Below are 17,645 nucleotides of genomic sequence, written 5' to 3'. Positions count from 1 at the left end.
AGGGGGTAAATCACTGAATGCTGCTTCCTGTGGAACTGACAATCCTACTGTAAAGAAATGTTATTTTGTCATTGTATTTTCAAATAAACAAGACTTGATGGGGTCCTAAGGTTACCCATTGAGATTTTCTGCCTGAATGTGTGAATGATTTCTCTACATTGTGATCAACTCATCACTTCTAACATGCAGAAGGCAAAAAATATTGTTTTAAATGTTGCATTTTTTGCCTGAGATCGAGGGATGTTCTTTAGAATTCTAGACAGATTTCATTTTTTTCCCATTTCTTTCCAATGAGTTAAAATATTATAATCTCACAACTTGATACTTCTAAAAACACAACCTTTTATGATTTTTTTTTTTTTTTTTTGTCCGCATAGAAACATCCCTCAGTTGTGCTGCAAATAATAAGTGCATTTAGAACATGCTCCAACCAAAAAAAATCTTTAATCACTTCTTTTGACCACAGAGATTTTCGATGGACTGTAAAGCACTGTTTTTAATTTATTTCATACTCCCCAGGTTGTTTTCAGTATGTGCAGTAATCTGAAACACAGTCCTAATTCATTCCTGAGTGTTAACAGTTATGTATTTTATCACTCAGACTTTATGATTAACCTGTAATTGTGAACAAAACAAACTATATATTTTAGCAGTTGCATTGTTGATTTCTTAGACAATGTTCATCCTTTATTCTGCTATCATAAGCATATTGTGAGATGAAACTTCTTGTTATGCAGTATAAAGAAGAGTTAATTTGTATCAAGCAGAATTTCCATTACATTGCTTGCAAAGCTTTTCACATTGTCACCAACTACCAGAATTGAATAAAACAAAACTTAGAAAGAATATAAGTAAACCTTGGAAAGATGTCCAAATAACATACGTTAGATTTTTGTATAGTTACACCACGTTTACACGTATAAAATCAAAAAATGACATGTTCACACTTAACTCTTAAAACCAAACACGACCTGCACCCAGTGGTGATCTTGGCCCATTTGGTGCCCTGGGTTAGATTCTGCCCAGTCATTCCAAACCACCGCCCTTGCCATATTAGAAAATACTTGTCAAATCCATTCCCCCCAAACACACATGCACTGACCATGAAGGCAACACGATTTTACCTAAAATGTGGTAAAATATGCACCACGTTTTTAGTTACAAACGTAGAAATACAATATCTTACAAGGTTCTACAGTTATAACAAACAATGCAAAGTGATATTAATTTTTTTTTACACAACTGTTTAGATATACTCTTTATTTGTCACCAAGGGGAAATTAAAACTTTATAGACGCTCAAGAAAAAAAATTAATATATATACAGTATATAATGTGTGTGCGTTTAGGGTCTTAGGTGCTCAAAATGTTCTCCATTAACGTTTAAACATTCCTGGAAGCTGTCCCTGACACTGTCGCACCTAGTAACCCAAAATTCTGTGTCTGATCAATGCCCCCAAAATGCTTGCAAGGTGAACTCATTTAATTTGTCCACTGTGTGGGGCATCCTCCTGAAAAAAAGCGTACATAGATAAATATGAATAAATACTGTATACCATATTTGGTTCACCATGTGCCTGTGTATATACCTGTATATATTACATTGCGATGTTCCAGTATACGTTTGGCAAGTGTTTTTGATGTTTGTCCCACGTATCCAGGTGGTTCGTGTGGTGGGTCGTCAACGCGCTATTAACGCATGCGCCCTGCACAGCTGAACATGAATTACATGGAATGCTGTAAACCGCGTTCTGTGTCTCTGCTGCCGATGTCTTCTTGCTGTTCACATTAAAAAGGAGTTTGCGCTACATGTTTGTAGGCTTGTGCGCTGCTACGTGATGTAACTTCTGATACCCCGAGATGATGAGGAGGAACATCGCAATGCAGTTAAAAGAACGAACACACGGTCTCCGATTTTCACACATACAAGTTCGCCTGGACACACATTTAAATGGGACTCAGTGCAAGTAAAATTCAAGGCTAATACTAAAAGAAACTGGTTGAAACATGGCTATCTGATGAAAATGCCATTAACAGATATTTGGACAGGAACCAATCATATGCAGGCTTGAAAAGAAGAACATGCACATAATGAATAAGACTTTATGACCAACACTCTTCGAACCTCATCTCATCACCCCCAAACCCAAACCACCTATATTTCCTTCCATATTTGCTATATTTTGTCTTGTGTTCCTGTAAGTCTAATTAAGTTCCTCTGCTGATGATTTCCTGGTTGGAATTGAAAGCATATAAAAAAGTACTTTAATGTACGTGATTCATTTGCTCCCTTTGTAGATTTCCAGCTACAAATATGTAATCAGTATCACAGACTTTCGCGTGTATATATATATATATATATATATATATATATATATATATATATATATATATATATATATATATACATACACAGACACACCCACACACACTGTCCTCTATAATGTTTAGGACAAAGACACATTTTTGATTTACCCCTCTGCTCCACAGTTTAAAATTACAAATCAAACAATTCAGAAGTGATTAAAGTGCACATTGCAGACTTTAATTTATGGGTATTTGCATACATTTCGGTCAAGGAAAATGTGTCTTTGTCCCAGATGTTATGCGGGTTCACTGGGTGCTTATATATGGTATTTTATTCATCTGCTATTATGTATTCATGATCTAAATAAATAAAGGATTTTTTTATGGTATCGCTCTGAAGAACCGCTATGGCGCCTTTATTTTTAAGAGTACGTTGACATTCGAATAGAATAAGTCTAGTTTGTTGCGTCCACAAATCCAACATGCTTTCTTGTTCCGACGTTCCCTGCATGTCAACCTCATCCCAGGTTCAGAATGATTCATTTGAATATTAGTACAGAGTGAATCATTTCTGCTTCTGAGTTAATCAGAATGATGTAATTTACCTCCCTAGGCATGTAGCAACATGGACACATTCAGTATTTCAATAACTGGATAACACATTTTAGTTTTAATTGCATGTTCTCACTTTTTCACCATTCGTAAGTCACTTATTCCCAGTCCTATTCCTGCCCTTTTCACCCTGTCTGATCGTATCCACTAAATAACCGTCCACAGCTTTGTAAATTAGCAATAGGCAATTTAAGCAGTAAATGCTGCACGTTTTTGAAATCAAAGTGAGACAAAAAAGAAAACAACGAAAATTGTGTTGTTCTGAGAACGTTTCAAACAAAATTGATGGAGCTTTGTATTGACTCAGTGGCAAGCCACTTCTGAAACGTAACATAAAATGTTAATGTTTGATGAAATGACAAAATATATCTAATTCTAGTGTGCAGCTCACCTTTTTTTCTTTTGAATCTGTGCACCTGACGGCTTTGTCCTTTTCATGCTGAACTCTTCTTCACCTGCCTAGCGCTGCCGTGACAACAGGGCCGTGTACGAAGAAGATGCACGCTCTCTTTACAGATAAAGCATCAACTTGGAACTTGGACAGTTTTTAAAATTTTGTCATCAAGGCCGTACAACGAAAATTTTTCGTTTTATACATGTGTTTGCACCTGCCAGAAAATACCAGTTTTGCTGCCCTTTCTTATTGTGGATCGGGAGAGCGCCCAGCCCAGCGATAGGGGAGAGGTAGTGGGTCGCGTGCGCCCATAAAAACGCGCTGTCCTTTGCAATTGCCTGCATCGCCTATGCAAGAAACCGCCACTGCCTGAACACCGTGACGTTGCAATCAGACGTGGCCCCCACATTCTAACGCGGAGCCCTAGGCCAGGATCTCTGGCGGGCCCTTTACCTGGGGTTAAAGAAAAAGTTATACCCAACAGGATTTACAATAAAATAAGCGAGGTTAACGATATGCGAAAACATAAGAAGTGTTATGCATATTTACTGAATATATTTATAAAGTAAAGATCCTAATGAAAAACTTACAATAGTATCAAAAATTATTGCAAAATCTCTTTTCTAGCATTCTTTGACGCAAACTTTTCACTGACCTCACTAAAATCAACATGTTTAGCTAAATCATTTTCGATACACAGAATTGCTAGATGATTAAGTCGTTTTTGACTAGTTGTACTTCTTTACCATGTTTTTAATGAATTTGCCAATCTGCTAAACGATCTTTCTGCTGAAGAAACTAACTGGGACTGTACAAAACAATTTAATAGCGAGACAGATATTGGCGAATATACCTTGAAGTTTTTTGTCGTAAATCTCGTTCAAAATTCTAATTGGGCTTTTTTCAACAACAAAAACTGTCTTGTAAATGCTTTTGAAGTGAAACATTTCATTCGGTAAGTCATCTGACAGATCATCTGCATATGCATTTACAAGTTTTGCAGCTCTTGCGGTGAGTTGACCATTGTCCAAGTTCTGAAAATTCAAAATGGGTAAGAGTTTTGAATGTACTCCGGCATTTTTTATATACTTTTCTAATGTAGGGTTTCCTATAGAAAATTTTCTGACTAAAATAATGGCGGTTGTCGCAGGCCTCAATTTTCTTGCAAAAAGCCGAAAATTATGTCTTCTTGAAAATGGCGGCAATTTTGAAAAAAAATCGAAATTTTAACTTTAACTCTTTATATCTGCAGAAATAAGTGACGTAAATGTTTCATTCTTGTGTGTAGTATTTCTTATTTAACCGTGTTTAAAACCATGTATAATTTGTTTAAGTTCATTGCTTATAATATTTATAAATAAAGAATATATAAAACTATATGACACCAAATCAGCAATTAATATCAAAATTTTCGACCAGTGGAGAGTTCTACGTTTTATTTGTATTCGTAAAATGTCAAAGCGAGAAAGTTGTAGAAAAATGTATGTAGTAATTTTTCTATCTGAAACTTTTTTTGATATTTTTAGTTTTCAAAATATTTTATGCTGAAGTTGACACTCAACGCTGTATGATCAATTCTTGCTTTCTGTTCATACGTTTTGTTTGTGCATAATATCTACTCATCCCGCGCCGGGCTAGAGTCCTGTCAGATAAAGCCATCCTCCCATGCCCAGCCCACCACTCCAACAATGGTGCTAAATAGTGGGTGTAATATGTCAGCATGTCACAAACATTCCAAGCCACGAAGACCTACTATGTTCACATTGAATACTTTGTTGGAATTCACATCCTTGGCCCAAGATGTGCACAAAATAAGCTGTCTGACTCGCTTATCTGGAAAAGTTTAGCTTTTATTTCCGCCACTGAATATAATAATAATAATGCTATGCAGTATTTTACTATTTACTATTAATCTCTATACTGCTTAACTGTTTTCACAGGGTACTAGAAATACAAGTAAAATACACTTATGATAAACGTCTTCTTTCGGCTGCTCCCGTTTAAGGTCATCACAGCGGATCATCTTTTTCAATATCCTCCTGTCCTCTGCATCTTGTTCTGTTACATCCACCACCATATCTTCTCTCACCACATCCATATACCACACTTCTGATAAACTTGATTTCCATTAATTCGTTCATTTCTCAAGGGGCTTATCCAGGCTGGCCGCGGGGACCCGATGCGTATGCCAAAATGCGTGACCGCAATTCTGTGCTCAAGAGTCAGTTTATTTCAGCGGTCTTAGCCTAAACTGCATGCTATTCTGTAAACTTTAATTTCGTATTTATTGCAGCACTCCGATCCGTGTCCGAAATAAAATATCTCGCTACTGATGAATGACTACATTATGTGGACTTCGGAGATGATGAACTTGTATGGAGCAATATTTCGGACAAAATTAAATAAATAAATGCACAAATAAATAAAGTACTGTGAAATGTGAACATAAATAAATAAATGGGTCATGAAATGAGATCATAAATAAATGTGTCACGAAATATGTTTTTGTTGCTTATTTATTTATTTATTTTATTTTGTCCGTAACATTCCTGCAAACCATAATGAAATACGACTTGAAATATAACTGTCACTTTCACTCGTCAAAGTTGAGAGGGTGGGCTCTAACACGCCCTCTAGTTATTGATTGGTGAAACGATAGCACAAGAATTAATTAGAAAAATGCTTACTACTGCCGATGAAATGGATTCTGCTGAACATATTTGAAGATTTATCGGAAGAAATTACAATGTTGGCGGCCCTTTTAGACTCCGATATAGATGAAACTATTTTTGAAATTATCGAAGAACAGGTGGAACGGACTCGACCCAGTTCAGGTGACGCAGTTCCCTGCTCTGGACGTCCATCCTTTGACATTCCAGCTGAGTCAATAGAACAGATTGCAGATCTATATGGTGTATCCAAGAAGACGATCACAAGGCGAATGTGCCAGTTTGATATATGGTAGGCTGCAACGGCTGCATTAGTTTAGGTACTTTGGCATGGAATGCCCAAAGCAGCGCCAACTAATATTTTGAACTGAGTATTTGACCCTTGTTTTACGAGTATAAAGTCAGGTGCATATTGGCGCTGCTTTGGGCATTCCATGTCAAAGTACTAGTTGGCGCTGCTTTGGGCATTCCATGTCAAAGTACCTAAACTAATACAGCCGTTACAGCTTACCGTATATCAAACTGGCACATTCGCCTTGTGATCGTCTTCTCCGATATACGATATAGATCTGCAATCTGTCTGTTCTATTGACTCAGCTGGAATGTCAAAGGATGGACGTCCAGAGGAGGGAACTACGTCACCTGAACTGGGTCGAGTCCGTTCCACCTGTTCTTCGATAATTTCAAAAATAGTTTAATCTATATCGGAGTCTAAAAGGTACCGCCAACATTGTAATTTCTTCCGATAAATCTTCAATTCTCCCTCTGAAATACGTAATATCTTCGGCAGAATCCATTTCATCGGCAGTAGTAAGCATTTTTCTAATTAATTCGTGTGCTATCGTTTCACCAATCAGTAACTAGAGGGCGTGTTAGAGCCCACCCTCTCAACTTTGACGAGTGAAAGTGACAGTTTTATTTCAAGTCGTATTTCATGATGGTTTGCAGGAATGTTACGGACAAAATTAAATAAATAAAAAAGCAACAAAAAACATATTTCGTGACACATTTATTTATTTATGCTCTCATTTCATGACATTTATTTATTTAGGCTCTCATTTCATGACACATTTATTTATTTATGTTCACATTTCACAGTACTTTTATTTATTTGTGCATTTATTTATTTGTTTAATTCATTTTGTCCGAAATATTCCTCCATAAACTTGAAGTAGCGAATGTCAGATGAAAGTCTACGTTAATTAACTTTACTCATGTTGTCTAGTCTGTGAAGACATCACTCATGACGTTAAGATTTTTAAGGGACTTTTATTTTGATACACACATTCCACCGCCAGCCTGTGACGCATAGTTAACGGCACTATGAGATCTGAACAGTCCAGTGCTGTTTCTTTCCTGACAACACATTCCTTCTCGGGTCGGTATATTGATGACAAAAATTACCAAAACACATTAATCAGCACAAGTTGATAAAATCAAAATTCTTGGACTGCGTATATAAAAAGCAATAAATATTACAGTTTTGAAGCTGACAAGATAGACTTAACCAATTAGAACTCAACTTAAGCATTCGCGCCGTTTCTGACGAATCGCTTCTAGAGCTCCAATTAGTAATCGGCAAGGACCGAAGTCCAGGCTCTTATTTTGATACATTGGCCGAGAGGGGCGGAAATAAATCTTTAGCGTTGTTCATCGTTGCTAAGCCACTGTCTTTAGCATTTATTCACATCCTTTCTGAACTTTGAGGAGTTATTGAATTTAACCGACTTTACAAAAACTGTACAGAGAGGCCCCGCAGGCATCCTTTTCCCTGTGGGGTCGTACTGCTGAACAGACATGGCCGTGTATCGTTCGCATGACCCAGTGAAAAACCTGAGGATAAGGTAAAGTAATACTGTATTGCCATTTGATATAAGCCGAGCAGGGTTCCTATCTGATTGTTTTTGATATCTGCGCACATATAAAGATTAACCGGGCTCCGTTTATACCCATAAATATAAACCATTTGCCGGTAATCGTGTAAAAGTAACTAATAAACTGGACCGATCCTCGAAAGAGTGCCTAAAACATAGCACAGTGCTTAGTGTTCTGTGCTGGAATCCATCGCCTGGTCAACCGCTGTATATGTGCAGTTATCACATTCTCACGGGCTGCTAGGGTGTTACTCCCACACTCCTACGACTGTTGTGTTGTGGTAATTGGAGATTCTTAATTGTCTACCTTTGTGTGTGCGTGGGTGCCCTTTGGACTGTTCCGCCCCCATTGCTAATAATAATATTACACCCCCCTACACACACACCTCATACTACAGCAGTAGAAATTGAAGTGTGACAGTAGCGAGGTTTTAAGTGTGTTTATTTGTGTTTACTTTATTTAACAATTAATTATTCTTTTATTCAGGGTACGACTCCAGCATGTCACATCCACGACTAATTTTTCACAGCAGATCCAAGAGCAAGCTGCCCTGTTGCAAGAGAAGGGGATTATCGAACTCTCTAGCTTTAGTGCACAGTCTACTGCAGGTAATAGTCAATGATAATGAAGAGGGAATTTACTCATAGTCAGAATTACTCAAGTCAACAGTGCTTTTTCATTTTAACAGGAGCACAGAATTAAGTGGCTTTTTCCCGATCTCTTTGATGTAACAAAATTATATTCAACTCCTTGTTTGAGCAGGTGGTCACCATGATGACGAGGAAGATATTACCATCAATTGGCAGGAGAAGCTGTTCAGTCAGGTAAATGAGGTGGCACATTTGGAAAGTGATGTGAACTGATGTGTATTAGCACCATTTCTACACAGTGTTAAAATAAAGGTTTAGAACTATTCCTACTGATGGCCTCACTTTAAAGAAGCAGTCTCTAAACCTCTCAACTGGTTGTGCCCTTTCAAAATACGTAGGTACTGAAAAGACAGTATGATGCTTCTCCAAACCAGAATAACAAAAAATATGATGGAAGAAGTAACATTTTTTTCCCCTAAAAATACCTTTTGATAAGAATAAGTTAACACAGTTTTCAAGCTGTCAATAAGATAAATATTGAACTACAAGATTGTTGTTCTGGATTCTGCCGCTGGCATATTTGATCTCATATAGAGGACTGTAGCTTTATGCAAAAAATTATAATGTCCATATTTACTGTCAATTGCAGTTAAATTTTTACTTACATGTTTCTCACAGAGTACTGACATTAATACAATATCAACAATAGATCCAAAAGATAATAAATACATCATCATACATTTGAAAGCAATATGCCGTTGTAAGTTTGAGTAGCTGTTTAGTACAGGGGTCCTCAATCCCAGTCCTGGAGAGCCGCAGTGGCTGCAGGTTTTTGTTCTGACCTGGTTGCTTAATTAGAAAGCAATTCTTGCCAATAAAGCACTAACAAGCTATGAAATTAAATCAACTCTGCTATGTCAGGTCATTCTCATATCCTAGATTTTCTTTCCCTTTCTATCATGCAAATGATTTGAAGGCTAAAATGGACGAGTAATTCTCAGTCCTTCACTTTTTTCTCTTCATTTTTCTTCCAAGTATTTAATTAAACCCAATAGTGCAGATAAATACACACAGGTGTAAATGTAAATAAGCTAAATGGAGAAATGCTGCTCTCTCTTGTCATTTGCATGTTATTGATAATAAGGAGCAATTAAAATAGCTGTTTAAGACAAAATTAAGCAATAAGGGCTCAAAATCACTAAAGTGAAGCAGAAGTGTTACTTAAGCAATAAGTGTTTTTTATTAAGCAACTGGGTTGGAGCAAAAACCTGCAGCCACTGCAGCTCTCCAGGACCGTGATTGAGGACCCCTGGTTTAGCATCTTATGACCTGGTGATAAAAATTGTGTCTGAATTTAGTGGTGTAGGTGCTAATGATTCTGTACCTTTTGTCAGTTTGAGGTGGACCTGTTTCGTTTGGAATCTGCCTGCCAGACCCCCCTGGACCGACAATATCATAATGAGATTTTGCGGCTTGAAAGATCTGGAGGGCGTCAAAATCGAAGGATCTTTACATACACCGATTATGACCGCTACACCAATCTCGAAGAGGTATTGCTCTTTCAGTTTTTGTAGTCTGGCTGTGCCCATTTTTTGCTAGCTGAAAGGCTTGTAACTTTTTTTTTTGGTGGGCTGGTTTGGGTAAGGGTGGCATGGTGGCACAGTGGTAGCGCTGCTGCCTCGCAGTTAGGAGACCTGAGTTCGCTCCCCGGGTCCTCCCTGCGTGGAGTTTGCATGTTCTCCCCGTGTCTGCATGGGTTTCCTCTGGGCGCTCTGGTTTCCTCCCACAGTCCAAAGACATGCAGGTTAGGTGGATTGGCGATTCTAAATTGGCCCTAGTGTATGCTTGGTGTGTGGGTGTGTTTGTGTGTGTCCTGCGGTGGGTTGGTACCCTGCCCAGGATTGGTTCCTGCCTTGTGCCCTGTGTTGGCTGGGATTGGCTCCAACAGACCCCGTGACCCTATGTTTGGTTCCAGCGGGTTGGAAAATGGATGGATGGTTTGGGTAATAAATGAAAGCATTCACAATGGTAACGCCATAATCCTCTGCTCAGTTAAGAATACGAAAAAAATGCTGCTCCTCTTTTCTGTCTGTCCATTAAATGTTAACATCAAACTTCAAAGCATGTCTGAGTCTGACAATGGATTCATAACTGTCCACCACTCTATCTGTTTTGTCATTGCTTTTTTGTCTCTTCAAAAAATTTAAAAATGGTGCAACTATGAGCCATATTATCTACAGAAGTATTTGTATAACTCGGACAAGTCAGTTAACAGTTTCACTTAAACAACTTGGTTTAGAATGATTTCTAAGTGGGGAAAGTCAACAGATATCATTCACTTATTATGCTATGTTTTTCATATGTGCAGCCTAAAGTATAAAAAAACAGAATTAAACTAATTAAATATATTTCTTGTAAATGGTATGTAATTCCTACTTGATCAAAATTTTTGAATTGTGTATTTTTATGTGATGAGAGGAACTTGCCTTGCAAGCAGAAAACTTTCTTACGTAGCTACTGTCATATCATGTCATTTTCTAACCTGCTTAGTCCAGACCAGGGTTGCCGGGGGAGCTGGAGCCTATGGTAATTAGCACAGTGTGTAAGGCAGGCACAAACACTGGACAGGACAGCGGCCCATCGCAGGACGAACACACCCACACCCACACACCAGGGCCAATTTAACATCGTCAGTACACCTAACATGCACGTCTCTGTGGGAGAAAATCAAAGCACCAGGATGATACCCATGCAGGCAGGACCCAGGAAGTGATCCACAGACACCTTACTGCAAGACAGCAGCGCTGCCACTATGCTATTGATTCTGGGTTTAAGTGAGAAAGTATGTTTTATGGTTGTTTGTTTATATTTCAAAACAGCCCTAACTGCTTTAATATAATTTTATATCCAACCTATTGAAATGGCGGTCTGTGGGCCACATACAGCTGAGAACCAACCTCTGAGTGGCCCAGCCAGTGGTCCCACCAGAAACATCGAGAACAACCGAGGTTATAAAAAGTTTGTAATTTTCTTTAAAACTCAATCAGATTAAGCACTGATTGCTTGGTGGGATTACATAACAACTTTTTTTGTAGAATGTAAAGTTTGTTATTACTCTGCAGTTAATATTCTTTGATTTCAGAAATTCTGTGTTTTGTTATTTTAAACTGTCAAGCTCAATATTATACAGTACAGTACACCTACGTAGGTGGCATAATAAGCATTGCTGCCTGGTAATAAGGAGATCATGGATTCGCATCTCCGGTTGCAAAGCGGTTTGGGTAGTGAGTAAAACGTTATATAACTGTCAAGAATTACTTGATAATTTGTCAGATTCAAATTTTAAATATTCTGTTTTTTCACCAAATAAAACATGTAGCGCTAGGACTCTCGGCCTCAGTTTACCTTCACAGTACCTCAAACTTGATCCAAACGCAACGTACGGGTACTGCCATGCACTGCTAATCACACATGTGGTGATTTAAAACAAACCTGCTGTATGGTCCCTCAGTGTGTAGTAGACATTCTATTCATGTTTGTTAGTTAATGTTATTACTTATTATGGGTTTGTGTACTGATAGTTTTGATAGCAGTGATATGTCTTTATTCTGTTACTTTATTCAGTTAAATGCACTTTGTGATGTGCTTGGGTCATATGTGAGCAAAATATTTATTTTATTTCAAAAGGGAAACAATTGTTATTGCTAGTGCTGTGTACTTTTTGTTTTTATGCACTTTGAGATGTGCCTAGGTCAGATGTGAACAAATATTTTTTTAATATCAAAAGTGGAAAAACAGTATTGCTACTACTTCAGATTCTGTTCAGTTATAGTTTTTTTAGGCACTTTTTTAAGTGCCTGCTTTCGGTATGACCAAATTTAAAAGTGAAACAATGAATACACATTACTTGTTTTTCAATACATTCATTTGTGTTGGTTTAAAATTTGTTATTGCCTGCTGCTTACCAGCTGCTGAAAATGTCTGGCCCAGCTACATTTCTTTGTTTGAAAATCTGGCCCAACTGAATTTGCAATTGAGTAGCCCTGCTTTATGTGAACCTTTGTGCACTGCCTTTGCAAAGGCTAATGCATCCCTTGCACAATGATACAATAGATTGTTAGCCACCATGTTTGGAAGTAACAAAAATAAAATTTATTATTTACTTTACACATTTTCATGTAAAAAGTGTAACACAAAGTGCTTCATAACAAATACATAATTTACAATAATAAGAATAAATGAACAATACAAGTAAACAATGAAATAAATAAAATCAGAATGCCCTAATGGAATTAAATATAACTTTAACTACTGTTAACTACATGCAGTTTTTAAGGCTCTAGTCAGAGTCCACTGAAATGACAACATGACCAGGGAGCAGAAGAAAACAAATCAGCCAACAGGATGCTGGGGTAACTTAATCTGTAGGCGTTCTAAGGCCAAAATACTACCCAGCCCATCCTGGGCATTCAAAAATATGTGAATATGATAAACATATTCATTATTGCTGTAATGCATCTAGAACGTTTAATGCAACAGACCTCTTCAGTGGTCGGAGCATCCACACATCCCTTTCTAAATTAAAGGACACTGCAGAGTACTTTGATCACAAGTACGGAAGAGTTTCACTGTACTCTTTACATGTAACAATAAATTTCAACTTGATTGTAACTTGAACTCTGAACACTGGAGCTATAACCCCTGTACCACCATGCTGCATGTCTCTCAGACTGTACTTTAGTACTTTTCTTTTAATTTTCTGGAGTTGGTAACAGTTGTACTTACTGTCTTCTTGGCTGGCAAGACAGAATCAGAGAAGCCCCACTGTTGCAAGTTTCCTTGAGGCTTCAATAAACTGCTTTACATATGAAAGATAATCACTCTTTTGACCCAGGAATTATTTTTCCCATTATTTTTATTAACCTTTGGAATTTCCCATACATTTTTAATTTTGTTTGATTGCTAACATGATTCTTTCAAAACTGTAGTTTACCTGTCTGTATTTTGTCATCTTGTTAAGTATTCACGTCACCTCTTCTTGATCTTGAGAAGTTCATTGTTTTTCACCTAGCTGTTTCATAATTAGCCAAAGAATACAAAGATTGCATTTTTATGTGTGATGTGCATCACTGGAGAAAGTGACATATGGGAGTAGTTATTTATTTACTTTTTTTAACTCATGGTGACTTCATATTGAATTACAGAGCAATGTCCACTGCTCAAAGTTATATCATATAGCTTTTGTCTTTTTCAAATATTTTGGCCATAAAGTATTTTCTAAGAAGCATATGAGCATTATAATTTGACTGATCACTTTAGCTACAATACAACTTGCCAACACTGCAGCACTGTGTGGGGTCAGTCTTAGCACTATTGATGCTTGTTTCTTTCATGATAATTCAGTCAGTTTGCTTCTGTTTTAACAGCACTGCCAATCAGTGGTCACACCAGAGGAAAGAAAGCCTACATTCCTTGCAGAGAAAATGGCCAATGTTCGACGGAGAAGGCAAGAGCGACGTACCACGTAAGTGAGAACATTGGAATATATCTGAGTAGTATTGAGCATTGCTATACAAATTCTTGGTATTGTGAGTTCTACTTTTACACCTGAATAAATATGCTGCCAACTTCATAATTCCTCTGCAGTGTAGCACTCCATTCTGGTTTGTTCAACTGTTTATTTGCCTTAACCAGATATTTATGTATTTTGTTCAATTCATTCATCAATGTGTGTCTGTTTTGAATCCAATAAATATATATTTACTGGATTTGAAAATGCTGGAGCCATTCACAGCCACCTGAGGCACAATGAACCAGATCTGAATATCATGTCAGTCTGTTGGATGCCACACTCTCACCTGTTCTATGGGTGAATTTAAATTCAACAGTTAATCAAACATGAGCAAGCAGGGTGCTCAGAGAAGACCAATGTTTACCTTAGTGGAATGTGCAAACTCCAAATGGATGATGATTAGTCTAGAATTCATCCCATAAATATGACCGTATCAGGAAGCAGTCCACACTACCTTACCACCTTTCCAGCCCAGTTAAGTTTACTTTTTTTCTTCTGTAGTGCAGTGGCCATTTTATACCACCACATAACCATTCATGCAAATATATATATGGTAATTACAGTATAATAGAACACAAACAACACAATACAATGTATTCATACAAACGTAAATGGATAATGAAGATTAAAGAAGGATAGGCTATTTATTCAATCCATATTCACAGACGGCTGGAGCATAGGGTCTTAAGAGAGGAACCAGCACTGGAATGATTTGCCAATCTAATATAGAGGTTAATTTAAAATCGCCACCTAACTTATCAAGCATATAACAATATCTATTTGTACAGTCATCTTTATCTTTTAGAATGTACATTTTCACTGATGTAAAGCTGCTAACAAAATATTTGCTGGGGATGATTTATTGATCTATTAGAACAGTATCTTGAAAACTAACTGCTCAGCCCGTAGTCTAATTCAATCTAGTTCATAATTAAGAAAATGTATAAAATCATTGTTACTGATACTTGGAAAAGTAATGTGGGATTATGGATTTCTTTCTTTCTTATTTGTTAGGCTGGTTACTGTTGTAGGGTTTTTTTTTATGGACTAGTAAACTTGGAATTTTCTTTTTGTACTTCTAATCTCTAGTCTTCAGTATCCTGTTTTAAAATAATGTATTGCATTATTAAACAAGTGTGAATCTCCTTTCACTATTATCTTTTCTGAGAAGAGCTGCTAATGTGAACTTATCTAGGATGGCTTCATAGCTTAAGGTCTGTATCAATACACCTTTAATTAAGCAATCCTTATTTTATAAAGTGCAAACATAAATGGATAAATATATAGGACCATAAGCATCATGTACCTCCTGTGAGAGGTAGCTCGAACACCATCAGACAAACATAGCAGTTCTACAAAACACACGGTTTATTTTGAATATTTAAACCCCGGACACACACAGTGCCCCATACCAGTCACCCTTACACGGGCCTTTAAACGTCCATGGGCTGCCTTTCTTCCTTTCTCGGGAGCTTCATCCTTCTCCTGCACCCGACTCTGGCTTCCCGACTGTAGGAAGGCGGCCCCTTTTATAATCACCCGGATGTGCTCCAGGTGCTTGTTGATGTCCTTTCTGTGGCACTTTCTGGTGTGGTGGAAGTGCGGCATGAGCACCCAGAAGCACTCTGGGTGTCCCTGGAAGGTCCTTCCTCCACCTTCCCAGGTGTGATGGAAGTGCAGATCTCCCGGGCTTCACAATGTTCGATGCGCCCCCTGGCGGTGGCCATGGGTCCCAATGGGTTTGAGCCTCCTCGCTCCGTCCCCGTGGTCCCCTCACTATCCAGGGCGGTTGCCCCCTCGTGGCTCAGGAGACATATAGACCACCTCCCGGTCCTTCCAGGCATCTCAGCTGGGTCTGGCCGCCGCCCTCCTGCCACACTCCCAAATGCACTTTCTAGAGCAAGCAAGATTAGAATATGTTTGTTGAATAAACAAAACTGATCAGCACAATAATGCAATAACATCAGGTAATCTGATAGTCATTTTGTATTTAATGGAAATGGCACTGTGAAAAAAAATTCCTCCCAATTAAATCAAACCAGTTAAGATGATAATTTGAGTTAGCTGATTAAACAAAGCCTTACTTGCTTATAGGCAATCACAGAGTCGGACTGACATTTACAATCAGCTGGAGCTTTCCTGGTGGCCTGCTGCGTGGCCTGGCCTGGCATTCAGAGCAACCAGTGAAATAAACTAATGGTAAAATTATATAATGTTATTATACTGGAAAATGAGCAGATGTTATTGCTCTGTAGTGGGCACAAATCCTTTTGGTTTAACATTGGAGGGTTTCGTTTCTGGTTGGATGGCTTCTTGTTTTTGTTCAAGTCAAGTTTTGACTTTGCGTGTGTCTCGCGCTTTGACAGTTAAACAGTAGTGCTATGATGAGAGGTGCGTATGTCTGGTGCTTTTGTGATTAAAGTTATAAAGATTGTTTAAATGTTTATAATATGCTTTGAATTATATTTGGATGTTGTATGGGTTTTGGTACTTGTTACAGTGTATTTATTTTGTTTTAATTTTATTTCAAACTTTAATGAAGTGTAGTGTATGATCACATTTTTAACGTTTATCTGTTCCTTTTTCCCTCGGAGTGACCGAATAGGCTACATGAAATGTTTCATAGTCTTTTATTTACTAAGTGCTTTCTTTAAAAAATGCTTGACAGAATTCTGTGCCACTGAGACTTTTTGAGTCTTTTATCTATTGAAGAAATTCAAAGTGGTCTTTTTTGACCAACACTTCAAACTTTGTGGAAGAGTATTCAGTATTACCATCCAGACACTGACAGAGGCTGTGTAGATTCCAGACTTACAGTTGAAATTGCAAAGATAATCTATGCACTGTGTGTGATTTGACTGACAACTACTTTTTGCGGTTCAGTGCTTTTTGCACATTTGTTTTGATATAAATATTATAGAACTATATGGTTTATTTATTTATGAAGTGTTGTTCCACACTTTATCAGAGGTTGTCTTGAGACTAATATTTAAGAATGAAATGTATGTGTAAAAGCTGAATCTGCTGTCTCCTCATTCATAGAATATTCCAAGACAGAATGGTGTTTGTTGTTTTTTTGAGTCTGTGCAAGAATACTGATGTACTGTATATTGTGTGGCCTGGGTTAGACTTGGGATTCCTGGCCTGAATAAGCTTCCCAGTCCAGCACAGCAGTCATGTACAGTCTAAACTCATTTATTTGATCCTTAAAATCAGAATGGGTTGCTAGCACCAAGATCCAACATGTACATAAAATTCCCTGAAGAGATCAGTCTGGAAAGGGCTACAAAGCCAGGTGCTGGGAACTTTTCTGAACCACAATAAGAGCCATAATATTCTAATAAAAACAGCTGTAGCAGTAGTGAAACTTCTCAGAAATGAACTGCCTGCCAAAGTTTCTCCTAGGATGCAGCATAAAATCATCCAGGAAGTCACAAAGGTTTCTAAAAACTCAAAAACAAGTCAATAATCAGAATGGGTAAAATTAACCACATTTTTGGTGCTATTGTGCCTGAATTACATACCCAAAAGTAAATGGCTATTTATTCTTCTTCTGTAATAAAGGAGCTGCAAATGGCTGAAAAGTAGTGAGTACAGCACTTCATTTTTTTAAAAGAAAGACTTTAT

General features: G+C 37.6%; 1 protein-coding gene across 1 annotated transcript in view; it reads left to right on the top strand.

Annotated features, from left to right (window-relative positions):
* The first annotated feature begins 7,584 nt into the window (after positions 1-7,584).
* mks1 (MKS transition zone complex subunit 1) overlaps positions 7,585-17,645 on the top strand; it is a 31,304-nt gene continuing 21,243 nt past the window's right edge. The window contains exons 1-5 of the mRNA XM_039756874.1: positions 7,585-7,825; positions 8,343-8,464; positions 8,619-8,680; positions 9,841-9,996; positions 13,873-13,970. Coding sequence (XP_039612808.1) covers positions 7,779-7,825; positions 8,343-8,464; positions 8,619-8,680; positions 9,841-9,996; positions 13,873-13,970 — 485 coding nt within the window. The 5' untranslated portion in view covers positions 7,585-7,778. The remainder of the gene's footprint in view (positions 7,826-8,342; positions 8,465-8,618; positions 8,681-9,840; positions 9,997-13,872; positions 13,971-17,645) is intronic.

Source organism: Polypterus senegalus, chromosome 6 (genome assembly GCF_016835505.1).
Source record: "Polypterus senegalus isolate Bchr_013 chromosome 6, ASM1683550v1, whole genome shotgun sequence".
In the NCBI taxonomy this organism is placed as follows: domain Eukaryota; kingdom Metazoa; phylum Chordata; class Cladistia; order Polypteriformes; family Polypteridae; genus Polypterus; species Polypterus senegalus.
Note: the sequence above shows the minus strand (reverse complement) of the source record. Positions and strands in the feature narration are given on the sequence as shown.